Consider the following 16,569-nt stretch of genomic DNA (forward strand, 5'->3'; position numbering starts at 1 on the left):
ATTAGTCTAAAATTTCATCAACCAATTTAAATATGCATAGTAAAAGTTTTAAGGAAATCAGAGATGATTTGAGATGGAATATTCCTTCATGTTAAACCAAATGTAAAACTTACCACGAGTCTTTGCTCTGTAGCTCTGTTCCAGACTGATATAGACTTGCATGAGAGGCACATGCTGGATCTGAATCTGTAACCCGAAACTGGTCTGAAGCATGATGTGAAAGGATGAGGCATGGAATATATTGATGTCTCCTTTGAATAAAGAGAATTGACAAATTAGTAAGTTTATCTTCTGTTCTCACAGCCTAAATGAAAGCTCACAGTAGTATATTTCATTCAGTTTCCATTTGTTGGTCATACCTGTGTGGTACGGCAAACTGATGGTCTGCATGTTCTGCTTTACTGTGCCATCAGAAGTGAAGGTTAATACCTGAATAAAACAGTATCAATCATTAGTGTTGTGTTTCCAGAAATAGCGTGAATTAATATCATGACTTCATTATTTAACTTACATTGTTTTTGTCATTGTTTAGCAGGATTTTAACATTCTTCAGACAAGTGTCAAACTCCTGGTTTGCACAAGGCACCAGCTGGACCAGGATGGTAAACTTTGGGCTTGTAGCATCCTGAAATATGCATAGTGTGAATACAATAAATGAAAAATAAAGTACTTACTTCATCGTTTGATTGTGTATTGTCTGCCATTGAACTGGACTAAGCTACAGCTCGCTCACTTTGCTTTCCACTTTGGCCAGAGTGTAGTAACACTCTCCATGGAAGGTGTAAGTTTTCCCATCAAAGGTAGTTACATGTGAACCCTCTTCAACGGCACACGTAGCAGGAGTTTGAAGACTCTCACAAGCCCATCGGCCCTCAAGGCATGTACTGAAAAACCCAAATGATTTTTGATGAAAAACCACCACACTACAAATACTACATTCTGCTTACATTATAATGATAGTAACAATAATGTAGCTTTATTTGTATAGCACCCTTCAGAAAAACATTCACAAAGTGCTTTGACAGGTAGGATATAGTGATAAAAGAGAAATAAAAGAGAACTTCACAGAAAGGGAAGTCCATAAAAGTTTTAAGAAGTGATTTAAAAGAATCTACTGATTAGGCAAGCTTTATCTCCACAAGGAGGTTGTTTCAATGCTGAGGGGCCCTGACGGAGAAGGCCTGGTCACCATTTAAGCCTTAACTTTGAAACTACTAGGAGGGACCCACCCGAGGAGCTAAGGCTGCACAAGGGGACGTACGGGGTTAGCATGTCTAAAATATAGCCAGGGGCAAGGCCCTGGCAAGCTTTAAAAGTGATCAGTAATATCTTAAAATCAGTTTTAAAACGGACAGGGAGCCAATGTAGGGAAGCTAGCCCTTTAAGGGGTGGGCAATTTCCGCCCGAAATTTCTACTGAGATTTACAGAAAGTAAATTGAATGCTGTTCTTGAACTGTTTGGAGTACATGCATGGTTGGGGTCTCATTTGAAAGCTGACAACCTGAATTTTCACCCAGTGCAGTCAGAATTACTCTAGGTGCTACTGGCACAGAGTATTTCATGTTGGCACACACTGAATTAGGATGAATTGTTTTCTCGCCTACATTTTTTCCCTAATAAAACACCTGAAAATCAGTGTGGCAGCACTGTAAGAGCTTGAAAACACAATATTGCAAAAGCCTGGGGTCTTACATAGTTCAGGTCAAAATTTCAGAGCAATACTACAAGAAATGAGTGTTTCACACATGTATTTGTACTGATATGCTCCGCCCCTGTCAATGTTGGATACAATCTTTATACACTGTGCACACTCTCTACAGAATGGTATAAATTAATTTTCACTCAATTTTCACTTCATTTTCATTCCAAAAACTCATAAAGAACTCAAAAAATCACTTCAGATAGGCTTCAGTGTCGATCACACACACAGATTGAGAGGAATACAGAGAAACAGCAGGTGGAGCACGGAGCTCACGAATGAAATATCATATAAAGCCGCTGGCAGAGGCGGGATTTATATTCAAGCCATTCAGCAAGCTCATTGGCTACCAGGCCTGTCAATCTAACGTTTCCTCCGGCGTGATTTGCTGAGAAACAAGTCAATCAAGTGATGTAATCGATATCTGTCAGACTGGGCCATGGTTGGCTATATCGCCGAAGTAGGCGGAAACGAGTCACCTGATTGGTTGAAGTCCGGTTTGAGGCGGAAGAGAAGCGTTCAGTATCCATTTTGAATCGCGAACAAAGGGAATAGGACCGTGTATGATAAAGTTATAATAGAAAGATGCAGTGAATATGAAACGCACAGCGCCACCACGCGCCGCGTGCACGCGCACGGAGCCGATCGTTTTCTGGATTTTTTACCTATTTCGAGACATGTTTTGGCCAAAGTATTATACTGGATTGTTTCCTCTGGATGGCTAAGCTTGGGTTCTGGCCGGTTTTTGTGGATTATCTTCTTTTATGACCAGAAACGAGCGTCCAAACTGCGTCGACAGGTGAGCTGTGCACGTTTACATGACTTGTTGTTTGTTGGATAAATGTGTTTATATTACCCGCTGTGGTAATCACATCTGAAAGTGGTTTATACCGGCGGATTCATGAGAATCTCAGCTTTCTATGTGTGTATAGTGTTTGTATAATCGTGTTTGCAGTGTCCTTCTATTTTAAAAAAAGCGTATACCGATAAAAAACGGCCCGCCCGCGGGCCGCCGTACTTTAACGTGCTAGAACAGGGGAATGTGATGTCGTCTGTTAAAAGCAGTCAGAAGTCTAGCTGCTGCATTCGGGACCAGTTGGAGGCGGGAGAGGGATTTTTGTGGAATACCCGATAAAAGGGAGTTGCAGTAATCAAGACGGGAAAAAATGAGGACATGAATGATTTTTTTTCAAGGTCTGACTGAGGGAGGACTGATTTGATTTTGGCAAAGGTTCTTATCTGGAGGAAGCAGGATCGGATGACTTTGTTGATGAAACTGAGGTCAGAATCAAATAGGACGCCAAGATTTCTGGAAACAGGCTTTAAATTTGTAGATAGTGGACCAAGGACATTGACGGTGAGGCTGTTTTGGGGACTTGGAGGATTGACCAGTATGATTTCAGATTTGGAGTTGTTTGATTGTAATTAGTTTTGTGCTATCCAACAGTTTATAACATCGTTATAACAGTTATAAACAGATGCTGGGCTTACAGTAGGTCGCAGTGGGAGGTATATTTGTGTGTTGTCTGTGTAGCAATAAAAAGAAACATTGTGACACGTGATAATTTGACCAAGCAGGAGCGTATAAATAGAGAATAAAACTGGGCCTAAAATTGAACTTTGCGGTACACCACAAGCAATAGGATCTGAGGAGGAGTGCTCATCTATGGTGACCTAAAAGATTCCGTTTAAAAGATAAGAACAAAATCAGTCAATTGCAGTATCTCTGACCCCAACCCAGGATCTAAGACAGTTGATTAAAATGGCGTGGTCTACTGTGTCAAAGGCTGCACTTCAGTCTAAAAGAATTAAAATTGCGCTCTCTCCTCTGTTAGCAGCTAGAAGTGGGCAGGAGGGCAGTTTCTGTGCTGTGAAGAGCTTTAAAACCTGATCGAAATTTTTCAAAGATGTCATTATGACACATAAATGATAAAAGCTGGGTAGAAACTACTTTTTCTAAAACTTTGGATAAAAATGGAAGTTTGGAGATAATAAAACAGTGGACAATATAAAACATTCGACCTACCATTTCTCTCGGTCCTGTTGGCAAATCTCTCCAGAGTTATAGACTTTGCCGTGCTTGCACTGACATTCAGACTGAGCAATGCATCCCCTCATGGAAATATCATCAAACACAGTTCCTGAAGTGGACAGTTCATGTGAAGGTAATTATGAGTGAAACTATGATGAGTGTTTTATGTAAACAGGCACTCAGATGTGAAGATCACTAACCAGGAGGACAGAAGCAGCCGTCCATTTTGTGGTCCTCACACAGTGAACTTGTGTCTTGATGTGTGCAGGTATCCATGCAAGGAGAACCGCTCTCTTCATAAACCATGTTGAACGGGCACTGTTTAGCTGTGAAGATACGTGGTACAACTCAACCTTTTATTGTAAATGAGGCAATTTCTGTGCTTTAATTCTCTCTCCATCCCATAATGTCTAAATCACAAAGATGATAATCCAACAGATGGAGAACAGGAAACGTTACCACAGAACTGAGGCGTCCTCCAGCTGGGAGGTTCTCCTCCTGCATGGGAACACTGTCGGGAGAACTCAGAAAGTGTGTTGCAGACACAGAAGTCTTCTGAGCTGTTGGTGCAGCCACACATATCCTGCACACAGGCCTGGATGTACGATGCAGGGTTGATCAGTGTAGTGCAGGAGCTCCAGGACTCTGAACGCAGCATCTCCTCACAGATGGTTTTCTGAAAAGGACAAAAGTGTCGGGTAGCAGACATGACAGAGGTGACTCTGCTGTACTACATATCATTACATCTATATTAGTTAATTGGATACTGAACTCACAAACTTCTTGCATGACTCAGACACAGACTCCAGCGATTCATCCTCCTCTTCATAGGGGTCCTCACAATCTTCATTTGAACGATGGACTCTGTGTTTGTTGCCAAACTCAATGGGGCTGATTTTGCGACCTGCATATGATTACATTTTTTTACACTTTCAGACATGTACATTTGCTTTAGATCAACTTGTTTTAAATTTGCTAAACAAATAAAAGTGGCTTGACAAGCCAAATGTAGCAGATTACGTGAATAAATACAGAATGAATTAGCAGATATACCATTATGAACGAACTCATCGTAGACTGAAACACCATTGAAGTCTCCACAAAGTCCACAAGTAAGATTAGCATATTCATGATCAAGTTCCACCTAAAATGGACAGAAAGTAATATAATAACACCATGTACACTTAAAGAATGCAAAAAGCAAATACAACACATAATGAATGTATTCTAAAGTAAAATGAGTATTCGGGTGGTTTTGATAATTATTATATTGTTTCTTCTGCAAAGTTTTTTGTCCAAAGAATCCTTTGGAATTAATATAAATATCATCCACATGAATAAATACATAAATATGACAGCATCTGTATGTGTGTTCCAATCGCGCATTCAGGAAACACACAATATGAAGCAGTCTGAATGATCATAATAGTTTTTACCATGACTGCATCGTCACCGTTCCACATGACAGTGATGCCAACTTTGGACTGGAGCTTGATGTAAACTGCATTTTTCTCCACTTGCACTCCTGCCTTGTAATATGGCAAATTGATACTAGAAAGAAAGCGAAGATGTTTTTAATTATAAAACACAAATATCTGTTACTTTCACAGGGTATATGTTGTTTTTTCACTTACGGCACGTCATTTTCTGTGACCGAAGCCTTACTGAGGTGGAACGACAGGTCATTGATGGTGACCACCACGTAACTGATTGTAAGGTTTCCATCGTTTTCTGTCCTCTTCATGTGCACAGAGAACTCCTGGTAGGACTCGTGGCAGTCAGAGACCAGGTTGTACTCACACATACCAGGAAACTGGTACACATCACCATCAAATGTCTTGAAGTGCTCTCTGCCCCAGGTGCTGCAGATGCTGCTGACATGGTTGTGGACTGGAAAACATTTATACAGATGCAAGTTTAAGTCACTAAAAAAACTCATATTGAGACAGTATCTTTCATCCTCTTAAGCAGCCAAATTTATTTACACCATTAAAGTTTAGAGAAAAATTTCACAACACCCTAAACAGTCGGAGTCTCACCCAGTCTGGCTTGGACTTTGATGACATTGGTGACGGACAAAACCAGGAAACAAAACCACACAGATCTCCACCTTATTGTTGCCAGTGTGGGCTATTACCTGCTTTGGTGACGCTTTAGTGACACACAGTTTGACGGACCTTTAAGCTGAGCTGAAGATATTCAGTACGACTGTACTGTAGTGCCATTGCACTAAAACAGTGTGAAATCATACACAGTAGCACCAGCAAAGTGCAAAAACTAAGCCAGTTGTAAGAACTCCAGGCCGCTGCTTAGCCTTGACTTAGATCAACCATCAACACTGGACCCATACTGGAGCTCTGAGGTCAATACTGTCAGGTCCTTCAGAGCAGGACAAATTGAAATTCTGTAGAAGTGACAACATGAAGAGGAAAATCTCCATGCGAGCGAGGGACTCTCCAGCCCAGTTCAAAAACAATGCAGACATAGCCAGAAGAGAAACGCTACCCTCCGAAGCAGAATAAAATACAGAACACTTGGACTTAAATGGAACATCTGAGGAAGCTGAAGTGCTGGTGGTCAGAAGCATCATAGATCTGGACAAATATCAATGATCCTCATGAGCTGGACAATAATGTAACAATTAAGAACATATGACACTCACTGATAGAACTCAGCCTACAGCTGAAGATGATGAACACACAACTCAGGGAAAAAGTGGACAGGACCAATCTGAACTGAAAATATTTCCATACAGCGATTACAGTTTACAGAATTTGGGTCATGAAATAGACCCAGACAATAACTTGTTCTCCACCTTTAGCAGCAATAGCTACTACTACACTGATGAACAATATACAAATTATCAATTAACCACTTATTATCGAAGCCTGTATTCAAACTTCGATAATAATCATAAAATGACAGCTGAATTTGTCAAAACAATGTACGATTTAAGCTTGTTTCCAAAAATCACCAAACCCAGCAGATTTATGTCCCATTGTGCCAATCTAATAGATAAAAACTAATGACATTGACGATAACACCGTAAGCGAACTATTAATAAATGATATCAGTGACCACCTGCCTGTTTTCACAGTGTAGTGGCACTCTGTGTCTTCAAAGTTCGTTGTACCACCTTTGCAGCTTGTTTAACAACCAGTATTTGAATCACCCGACTGAAACCAAGTCTTCTTTTAAGATGTTTACTTAAAGAACTCAAAAAATACATTTACAGAAAAAACTAAAAGGCTCAGTACAGACGGTCAAAAAACTGTGTTGCTTCCATCATCTCCAGCTGCAATCTGATCGTAACATACATGCAGGCAATATCAAATGATGTATTACATAGTGGAAGCCAAAATTACATTGCACAGTACAAATCTCTTTTTATATTAACTAAGTTATGCATTCTATGAAATATAACAATCATCATGAATTCCTTAAAATGAAATTAAGCATATTTTAAACATTTTCAATCTAAATTATTATTCTATATGAATTTCCCATTAACTGGCTCTTACACACAGTATATGATAACATTTTCAGGAATAATAAGCCAAACAAACAAATTCAATACAGACGAGTCAGGTCAGAAGAATCCATCAATGCACTAATGTATGACCTACTGGCACAGAACTGGGGTGTGATATACCAAGAAAGAGATGCTTTTAGTGCATAATAAATACTCCTGGAAATATTTAGGTCACTATATGACAAACATTGCCCAATCAAAGAATATACCACAAACTTTAAATACACTAACTGTCCATGGGTCACAAAGAAACTACAAAATGTCTGAAAAAAGAAAAACACACTCTACAGGGATTTCATAAGACAAAGAACTAAAGAGGCAGAGAAAAATATAAAAAAATATAAAAATAAGCTCATATTATAAGGAAAAGTACAAAAGAATATTACAGGAAAATACTTAAAGATAAAAACAATAATAAGGGAATACGGAATATACTGAACAGTATTATGAGAAATAGTGTTAGAAAAACAAGTTATCTTAGGTATTTCATTGACAAGGATAATGAGCATTATAATGTGGAGGACATAGCTAACCAATTCAACAATTTCTTTGAAAATGTTTGACCTGACTTAGAAGAAAGAATCCCAACACCTGGAGAAAAACTAGACAGGCTGCTAGAAGAATATCCCAGCTCAATTTCTCAAAGCAGTGGATGAGAAAGAAATTCTGAACATAGTCAAGGAATGTAAAAGCAATAAGTCTTCTGATGTGAATGACATTGATATGACATACATCTGTAACTTATCATTCCGAATGGGTTTATTTTCAAACAAAATGAAAATAGCAAGGGCAATACCTCTATACAAAACAGGGAACAAACACCACTTCACAAGCTACAGGCCAAAAATTGTCATAGCTGCCTTTACACTGGTGTGCCAGGATGTAGTTGCTGCACAACTGGCCTTTGTGAGAGGGTCTCAGCTCTAGTTCGTAGAGCAAAAATTTTCCTGACAAAGTAGTTTGTAGTGTAAATTGTTTTTGGTTTAGTTTTATTTTATCCTTGAACAAAACTAATTACCACCTGTAACTACTGGTATTTTGGTCACTGTCTGAACTGTAACTGAATAAAGAAAAAAACGTTTATATCCCCTTCATATCTGAATTTATTTACAATTAAATTTAAGAACAATGTGTGTTTTGCTTTCCAGCTGATGCTAAAATAAGTGGAGATTGTTAATTTGTCTATTACACATAGAGCAGATATATAATAATTAGGTTCCACTCCGACCGGTCCTACGAGGAACCAGTGCTTGCAAAAGGTTCCGTGGAACGTATTGAATATGTGTAAACCAGAATTGGAGGAATGGATACGCTATCTCGGCTGCAGTCTGAATGAAAATGGTATGATGCGAATTGACGACAAGAGAAGTCAAGGGGCTATCATAACTGCACATTATTATAGTCAGACAAAAGAAGATTGTGTTTACATTTCTATCATCCAGTACGCACAAGAAACAAATAGAAGAACCTTCTACATTTGATCAGTTGTTCTTCACAGGATGTGACCTTTTATACCTAACAGACACTGCAGGGTTATACGGTTGAATAAAATTTCATCTTAGCTCACATTCTGTCCCATTGGTTTACATACCGTTGGTGGCTGCTGATAGTCCGAGGCTGAGGGTGAGCCATGGTATCACCCATTCAAGCAGCATCCTGACTCCTCTCATGGTCGCTGGGTCGTGCCTGTCCTGATGGGGTTACTGGAGGCAACTGCAACCACACTGCCAAGGTCATGTTATTATACTTCACTGGATGTTTGCAGTTTAGGAGGGGTGACAGATCCATTCTGCACGTCAAGCTTTGTGGTTTTGGATTCTATGGAAGATCACACCCATGAATAGGATGCTGTCAACATCTCTTCATCCTTGTCTGTCTATGTCACAAATCATCTGTGTTGATGTTAATCTTTGGTAAAACATTAATGTTGCAGTATAAGAAGGAGTGTCATCCTTCTGCTGTCTTCTGTTCAGTGCTGGTTTCTGTGCACTAATTCGGCCATGGAGACCACCACGTGAGAGAGTTCGACAAACTGTTCTTGTGGATACAGGGATTTCTGGTGACCAGTTTATGTGTAGCTCTGCTGCTGCTGAAAGGGGGCTGACCTTGGACTGTCAAACCAACAAACGGTCTTCTCTAACAGTTGTCTTGTGGGGTCTGCCTGACCTGGGCTTGTCATGAACGTCATCAGTTTCTTAAAATCTTGTTCTTATCCTCTCCATTTGACGGTTGAATACATTAAACATGTCTGCCACCTCAGCAGCAAACTTGGTCTTCAGGCTCTTGATGATCAGCACTTTGGTCTGTGGTTGAATCTTTGGCATGTTGTCAGAGGTCAGGTTGTACTTCACATGAGGGTCTGGTGTGCTGGGGTTCTTTCTATACACACCTGGGAATGTGTTCATTACAGTATTTATAACAGGTGAAGCTCTAATCTGTGATTGGTCGAATCATTTAAAGACAGAACAAGACTTTTGTCCTTGCAAAAACAGATGTTCTGGGCTTTACCAAGCTGTGAATATCAGGACACTTTTTGATTGTTTCATTTTGCACCCATTTATTAATGTGAAATCTCTTGACATTAAAATGAAGCATTTTTTGTAACAACTGACTGATTAGAAATTAAGTTACAAGCCATTTTAAATTACTATGTCCTTATGCGACAGGACTTTTGTCAGGGACTGTAGTTACTTGCACCATTTTCTTTGTAAATTTGACATTTCTAAGATTTCTTTTTGCAAATTTGAACTTTTATGTTAATTTAACACCTGCACACCAGACTGATAGACGGATGTGGCCATGCATACTAGTCATTACTGTGCTTGCTACAACTAACGTTGGCTGCTAGTGTAATCAGAACTAATGTAATGTTAACTTTGTCAACAAACCTTTCAACAAAATCTGTCAAAGTAGACACTGTGTGTTGTGACAGCCCACTTAGTCTTTTCTTTTCATACTGTAGAGCCAACAGAAATCACTGGACTGACACATAGCAAACAGAAAGGCATCATGTTGATACTGAAAAATTTAGCTGGAAATGTGTGTTTGTGTGTGCAGAGGCTCTTTCCGAAATTCTCAAACATGTTTCTGAGGTTATTTGTGCACACGGTGGGCAAAATATGCTTATCTACTCCTATATTTTGACTGAGTTGGTTGTGACACGGGCTGCACAGCCTATGTGTAGCCCTGTGATAGACTGGTGACCTGTCCAAGGTGTCTCCTGTCTTCGTCCTAAGTCAGCTGGGATAGACTCCATCCCCCCTTATCACCCTAGTGAGGATAAAGCGGTGTATAGAGAATGGAGGGATGGATGGAGGGTTGTAACATATCAGAAAGTTATACCTACAGTCATGCATGGAGGTGGCATTGTCATGTTGTGGGCATGCTTTGCTGCTCTGGGGCAACTTGCTATAATTGAGGGAAACATGGAAAATGATGGAAAATCAAAGTTTATATCTATAGCCCTTTACAACATCCCAAAGGGTGAGAAAGTGCTTCAAAGTGAAAAACAAGAGAATAACTTAAAAATAATACAGTAACTTAAAACAGGACAAACAATCACACTTGCGGGCAAATTTAGAATAATCAATTAACCTCAGCACATCTTTGGACTCCTGAAGAAAACCATCAGTTCATCAGTCTGTAATTTGTAGCTCAGGCCTTATTAGGTTATGCAGTTAAACAATGATCTAAAAGCATGAGAAATGTCTACGTCTGATTTGCTAAAAGTCAAATAAATTAAGGTTTTGGAGTGGTCTTTGCAAAATCCGGGCCTGAACTCTGTCGGTTACTTTGTCACATTGGTCGTTGAGGTACTGGATAACCTTTTCAGCTTTAGTAAGAATAATTATCTTTAGAATTGTGTGTTTGTGTTTATTCAGGTTGCCTTGATGCTTGAGCAGACATGGTGAAGTATGAGATACACAAAAATAGAAGAAGAATCATAACTCAGTACTAGCTGTTACATAAAAACTTAAAAGCCTACTTAAATGTTGCATAAAATATATTCAAACACATAACAGAGGTTTGGACTAGATGCTATACATTTGTAGTATAAGCTTATATTGCAGTTTGTTTGTTTTTTACTAGTGGAGTATGGAAATGTATTGGGGAAAATGTATTCATGTATTTTATCATTTTCTTGTGTGGCTTTGTCACATTTCTATGGAAAAGCTTGTGTTGTATTCTGACAGACTACTGTTTGAACTGCCTCAGTGACAGTCATGTCAATGCGTTTGTGCAATGATAACAGGTGTTGAAAGTTAAATAGTGCTATATCAACATTGATAACATCTTACACAGTCCTGTCTCTGTCCAAAAGTGTCTCTGGTCAATTCAGTGAAAACTCTATACTCCCTGAATAAACACATCGCTTCCTGCTACTGAGAAATGAAGCTTCTTTCCTCATCATACCGCTATCTACATGTGGGAATTTGTCCAAAGTCATGTTTGCTCTTGGAGGAGCTTCCATTTGCGAGGTTATTTGAGAACATGCAAAAATAATTTTGTAATTTCCTTTTGGTCCCAAGAAGCCCAGATCAAACACAGAGTGAACGAACTTTATAAAACTAAAAAAAACAGCTAAACATACTGGGATGGCACACAGGCTACATGATCATACCACCAGCAGTAGTGACTTTAAGATAGGGTGACCATATTCTGTTTCTCTGAAAAGAGGACACACTTCCAGCTCGCACGCGAAAAATTTGTTTTCCATGGGTCAGGGGGCTTTCTGTGCTTCAAACTCAGTTAAACAGGTATTCTGAATTCCCCAGAAAAGAACACTTTACCTGGATATACAGAAAAATAGCCCAAAACACTCACAAACAGTTGCTTTATAAATATTTATTAATTTAAAGCAATTCTCCTAAACAATATAGTCAGTCACATACAAATATGGCATGCTCTACTCTTTAATAGTTATTGACTCAAGTTGTGTAGGAACACGTATTCAGATGTTTAACAAAATAAGAAATAATCATCTCTCTTTAGTCTGACACTTACACCTTAGTTAGGAAAAGTGAGGTAGAGTACCATTCTTCAAAATAACCTCCCAATTATCAATTATGTAAAAATAGAAATAATGCCTCAAAATATTAAACAAAAAGAAAAAAGAGAGGTAGCCTATTCTTCAGTGCTCAGTTAGCCCATTCTTCAAAATAATGTGTCTAATGGCAAATGAAAAAAATATAGAAATAATGCCTCAAGTCAACAGTCCTTTTTTTCCTTCTTTTTCCTTCTCTTATTAGCTACAGAGACATAAGTCCCAGCTTTGCAGACTGTACATTCTTCCTCCCATTTGACACGACCCGGACAAAAACAGAGGTACTTTTTTCGCATTTCATCAGTGAAATGACATTTGCGTTTTGACATTTTCTTTCGGTTCGAGTGTTCTCTCGCAGTGTGCCTACCTGCCTGTCAGCCTGCGAGGAGTGAGTGAGTGTGGAGCGTTCCGGGGTTCGGCTCAAACTCCGCCTCTCAGAGCGTGTTTCCAAAGGAACCATTCAACATGAATGATAAATACACTGGTCTGTGACGTGCTCAAGCTAGGCAAGATAAAAAACCCGAACATTTGAAGAGGGTCGCGGGTTGGAGCCTATCCCAGCTGACTTAGGGTGAAAGCAAGAGACACCCTAGACAGCAGTCTATCACAGGGCTACACATAGAGACAAACAACTGATGGACAATTTAGAATCAGGTGTGAATCAGGAAGTCAGAGTAACCGGGGAAAACCCATGCATGCACAGGAAGAACATACAAAGTCCATGCAGAAAGATCCCAAGTAGGAACATGAACTGGGGGCCTTCTAGCTGCAAGGCGACAGCGCTAACCACTGAGCAGCTGTGCAGTCTGGTGAAAAGCATGATTTTGGCAAAATTCTGCGCATGCAAGTACCTATGGAAATTAGCTCAAGAAAATGCTAATCCAGATGCTAAAATTCAGGAGGAATCATACAGATTCCTCACCCTGACTAAGCACAGAGTCCATAAGAGAGGCAGGAAACAGAGCATTGGATCAGACAGATGATGTGGTGAGGGCTTGTCTTCATTTAAAAAGAAACCAAAAGTGCCTCCTGAGTCACTAGTTATTTGTGTGAAGACAGTTTCAGCAGCGCTCAGATAAAAGAGAATGAAATGTGCTTCAATGTACTTATCTCTGTACCATATATTGAATGATCACATTGATGGTATTAAGATTTGAACATTTAAGCATTATTTTGTGTTTAATATTAACTGTTAATGATTAGTGTGTAAGTGTTATTCCCACCTCTCTCTTACTGTTTTGTAGCAAAAGTGTGCCACCTACTGGAAGGATATATTAATAGGCTCATAACAGGCTTTAAGGTAAAGTTGGTTTACAGCAGCGGTTCCCAAACTGTTTCTGCAGGGCCCCCTTTGGAAGAAAAAAATATTTTCGGGCCCCCCCTACCTGTATGCAGCCACGTCAACACACTCACAGACACATTTTTTGCTTGCAAACTCCTGTAGAATATATATGAAGTTTAGTTTGTGACATCTTACTGAAAACTCTTAAAAGGAACACATCATTTTTAAGAGCTGAAGCATTAAAAGTGACTTAGCAGCAAAAATATCTCAATTTTGTATTTGAACTTAACAGAGAAAACCGCAAAAGTGTGACATCTTCCTAAAAAAAAAAAAAGTCACTGGAATGAAAGCAGTGACTTTGGAACATGAATCTCATATTTTTACTATCAGTATTAATTCCTTTCAAGACTCAGAATTTAGTCTCTACACAAAAATGGTATGTTAACAATACTCTAGTAATAAACAAAAACTTGCAAATATTCTCTGCAAAAACAACATTTCTAGTCACACTTCAAGTCCCACAATCCTTTCAGTGTCTGATGTGGGCTTGCTTTGTGCAGCAGATTTTCTCAAATCAAGGCTGCAGCTGTGAGTCCGCCACTCTTAGCTCATTTTCAATGTCCAGCTTTGATCTGTATTTTGTCTTGATTGAGGCAACTGCAGAGAAACCTATCTCACACAGGTAAGATGTGGCAAAAGGAAGAAATGTGGTCAGGGCTCTCCTGCCCAGCAGTTAGTAGTCCTTTTCTACTCCAATCCAAAATGCAGCCAAAGTCTTCGAGTTAAAGTGCAGTCTCATTGTTGAATCAGAGGTGACATCCATGAACTGTTCCTCTTCTGCAGCACTGAAGTCAGCTGCTGGTGCTGAACTGAAGGGGTCACGGATCCAGTCATATTCAGTAGGATTCTCCACTGGGAAATACCTCAGAAACTGTTTCTGTAGGGCAGAGATGTGGCTTATCATGCATGGCATGAATGGGTTCTGCAGCTTGTTGTCCTCAATGAATGATTTCAGGCTCTCAAATGAGTCTATATTCCCTTCTTTCACTCGTTTCTCCCACATCTCCAGTTTTCTTGTAAATGATGTGATTTTATCTGTCAGCTGTGGAAGATGTGTTTTAGTGCCCTGCATCTGGAGATTTGGTTCATTGAGTTTCTGAAACATGTCACTGAGGTATGCAAGTTTCATGAGGAAGTTGTTATTGCTAAACTTGTGAGCAAGTTCTTTACCTTCCTCCTCCAAAAAGATTCTGATTTCATCGCGCAATTCAAACACCCTGGAAAGAACCTTCCCACATGACAACCATCGGGACTCACTGTGAAACAAAACAGCTGTATGATCGGATCCCATTTCCTCGCAGAGAGCTGCAAAAATCCGGGCTTTGACGGGTCTTGTTTTGATGTAGTTCACTGTGGCAATGATGTCTGTCATTACGTCGTTCAGCTCGGGACCCGGCTGTTTAGACGCCAGCGCCTCTCCATGTATCATACAGTGTGTGTCAGGATTCGGCCCTCTTGCGGCCTGTTTTGTTCCTTCTGTTTGTTGCTTGTCTGTGTGCATTTTTGTTGTTGCCTTTAGTGTGTTTTTTGGCTTGTCTCTGTCTCCCTCTGGCTGTGTTTTCACCCTGTCCCTTTTCCACTTGCTCGTCCCCTGGCTCTGTCTCATTAGCTCATCACCCTCACCTGTTGCAATCAGCTCCACTCAATTCACCTGGTCCCCTTCCCTTACTTAAGCTCTGCCATTTCCCTTCAGTCTTTGCTGGTGCATAGTTGGACAATACATGCAGTTATTCTTCACGACCCTCCTCCGCTGGACTTTCAGTTATTGGATTTCGTCATCTTTCATCCCCTCTCCGGATTACCCCATTGGACTCGTTATTTGTAAGATCCTAGTTTTGTTCTTTAGTTAGTTGTTTGTTCTCCTGCTGTAGTCTTTGTGTTCCTGTAGCCTTTGTCTCGTTTAGCTTTGTCTCCCTTTTAGTCTAGCCGTTGTCCGTGCCTAGTTTAGTTTTTGTCTCCTCTGTTAGTCTTCCTGTGGTCTTTGTCTTGGTTAGTCTTCCTCCTGAGTTCCCCTGTTCTCCTTTTAGTTTTATCCACAGAGTCTTGCTTTTTGTTGTTAATGGTTTTGGTTCTGCGAAAATAAATCCTTTAATTATACCTTCAGTTTTTGTCTTTGTCTGCACCTGGGTTCTCCACTCCCACCAATCCTGACAGTGTGTCCACTGCACATTGGTGGAGACGCACCTGAGGAGCGCTTGCAGCCCTCCTCGTTTCCCAGACATAGCCTGAGCCCCATCAGTGCAGATCCCCACATAGTCCTCCCATTTCAGATCAGCCTCTTTCAAATAAGTGTCAATGATTTTGAATAATTCCCGTGTAGTGGTTCTGTTAGTTACACGTTTGCAGAAGAGCAAATCATCGGCATCAATGAATGTGACGTATGTTATCAATAAACAGTCTTTGTTACTATCAGTCGCTTCATCCACCTGCAGGGCAAAACGATTGTCTGTCATCTTATCATTGAGCTGCTTCTCTATGTCTTTTGAGATGTCATAAATGCGCCTCCCGATAGTATTGTTTGACAGAGGAATTGCCTTTAGTTTGTTTGCTGCTGATTCATCAATCATGGTTGAAACATGTCAATAGCAGAAAGAAGTATTAATTCCTCGGCAATAGTTACGGCTTTTTACACTGAGCAACTCTGTTCACTTGTTCACGACAGTCGAGTAGTTTCTTTCTGAAGAAATCAACTGGCTTTTCTCTGTGTTCGGGATGTGCAGTCTCCAAGTGGCACCGTAGCCCTATACACTGCAGTCAATTCTGCCTGAAATTTCTACTGAAGTTTGCTAATATCCATTCTCTATACACCGCTTTGTCCTCACTCGGATTGCGGGGTGGGTGGGGGGGTGGAGTGTGCTGTAGCCTATCTCAAATATGGGACGTGCAGCGCGAGGTGCACGTTCACGAAAACTAGCTATT

The 16,569-nt window shown here is 40.1% G+C and overlaps 1 protein-coding gene across 1 annotated transcript; it reads right to left on the minus strand.

Moving 5' to 3' along the window:
* Positions 1–297: 297 nt before the first annotated feature.
* Positions 298–8,934, minus strand: LOC110945649 (mucin-2-like). Its single transcript, XM_051952078.1, is given in 13 exon segments — positions 298–429; positions 512–625; positions 734–884; positions 3,727–3,841; positions 3,933–4,058; positions 4,192–4,408; positions 4,509–4,636; positions 4,786–4,876; positions 5,169–5,283; positions 5,367–5,622; positions 5,772–5,820; positions 5,822–5,883; positions 8,856–8,934. Coding segments are annotated over 13 exon segments (1,635 nt in total).
* Positions 8,935–16,569: the final 7,635 nt, after the last annotated feature.

Source organism: Acanthochromis polyacanthus, chromosome 8 (genome assembly GCF_021347895.1).
Source record: "Acanthochromis polyacanthus isolate Apoly-LR-REF ecotype Palm Island chromosome 8, KAUST_Apoly_ChrSc, whole genome shotgun sequence".
Taxonomy (NCBI): domain Eukaryota; kingdom Metazoa; phylum Chordata; class Actinopteri; family Pomacentridae; genus Acanthochromis; species Acanthochromis polyacanthus.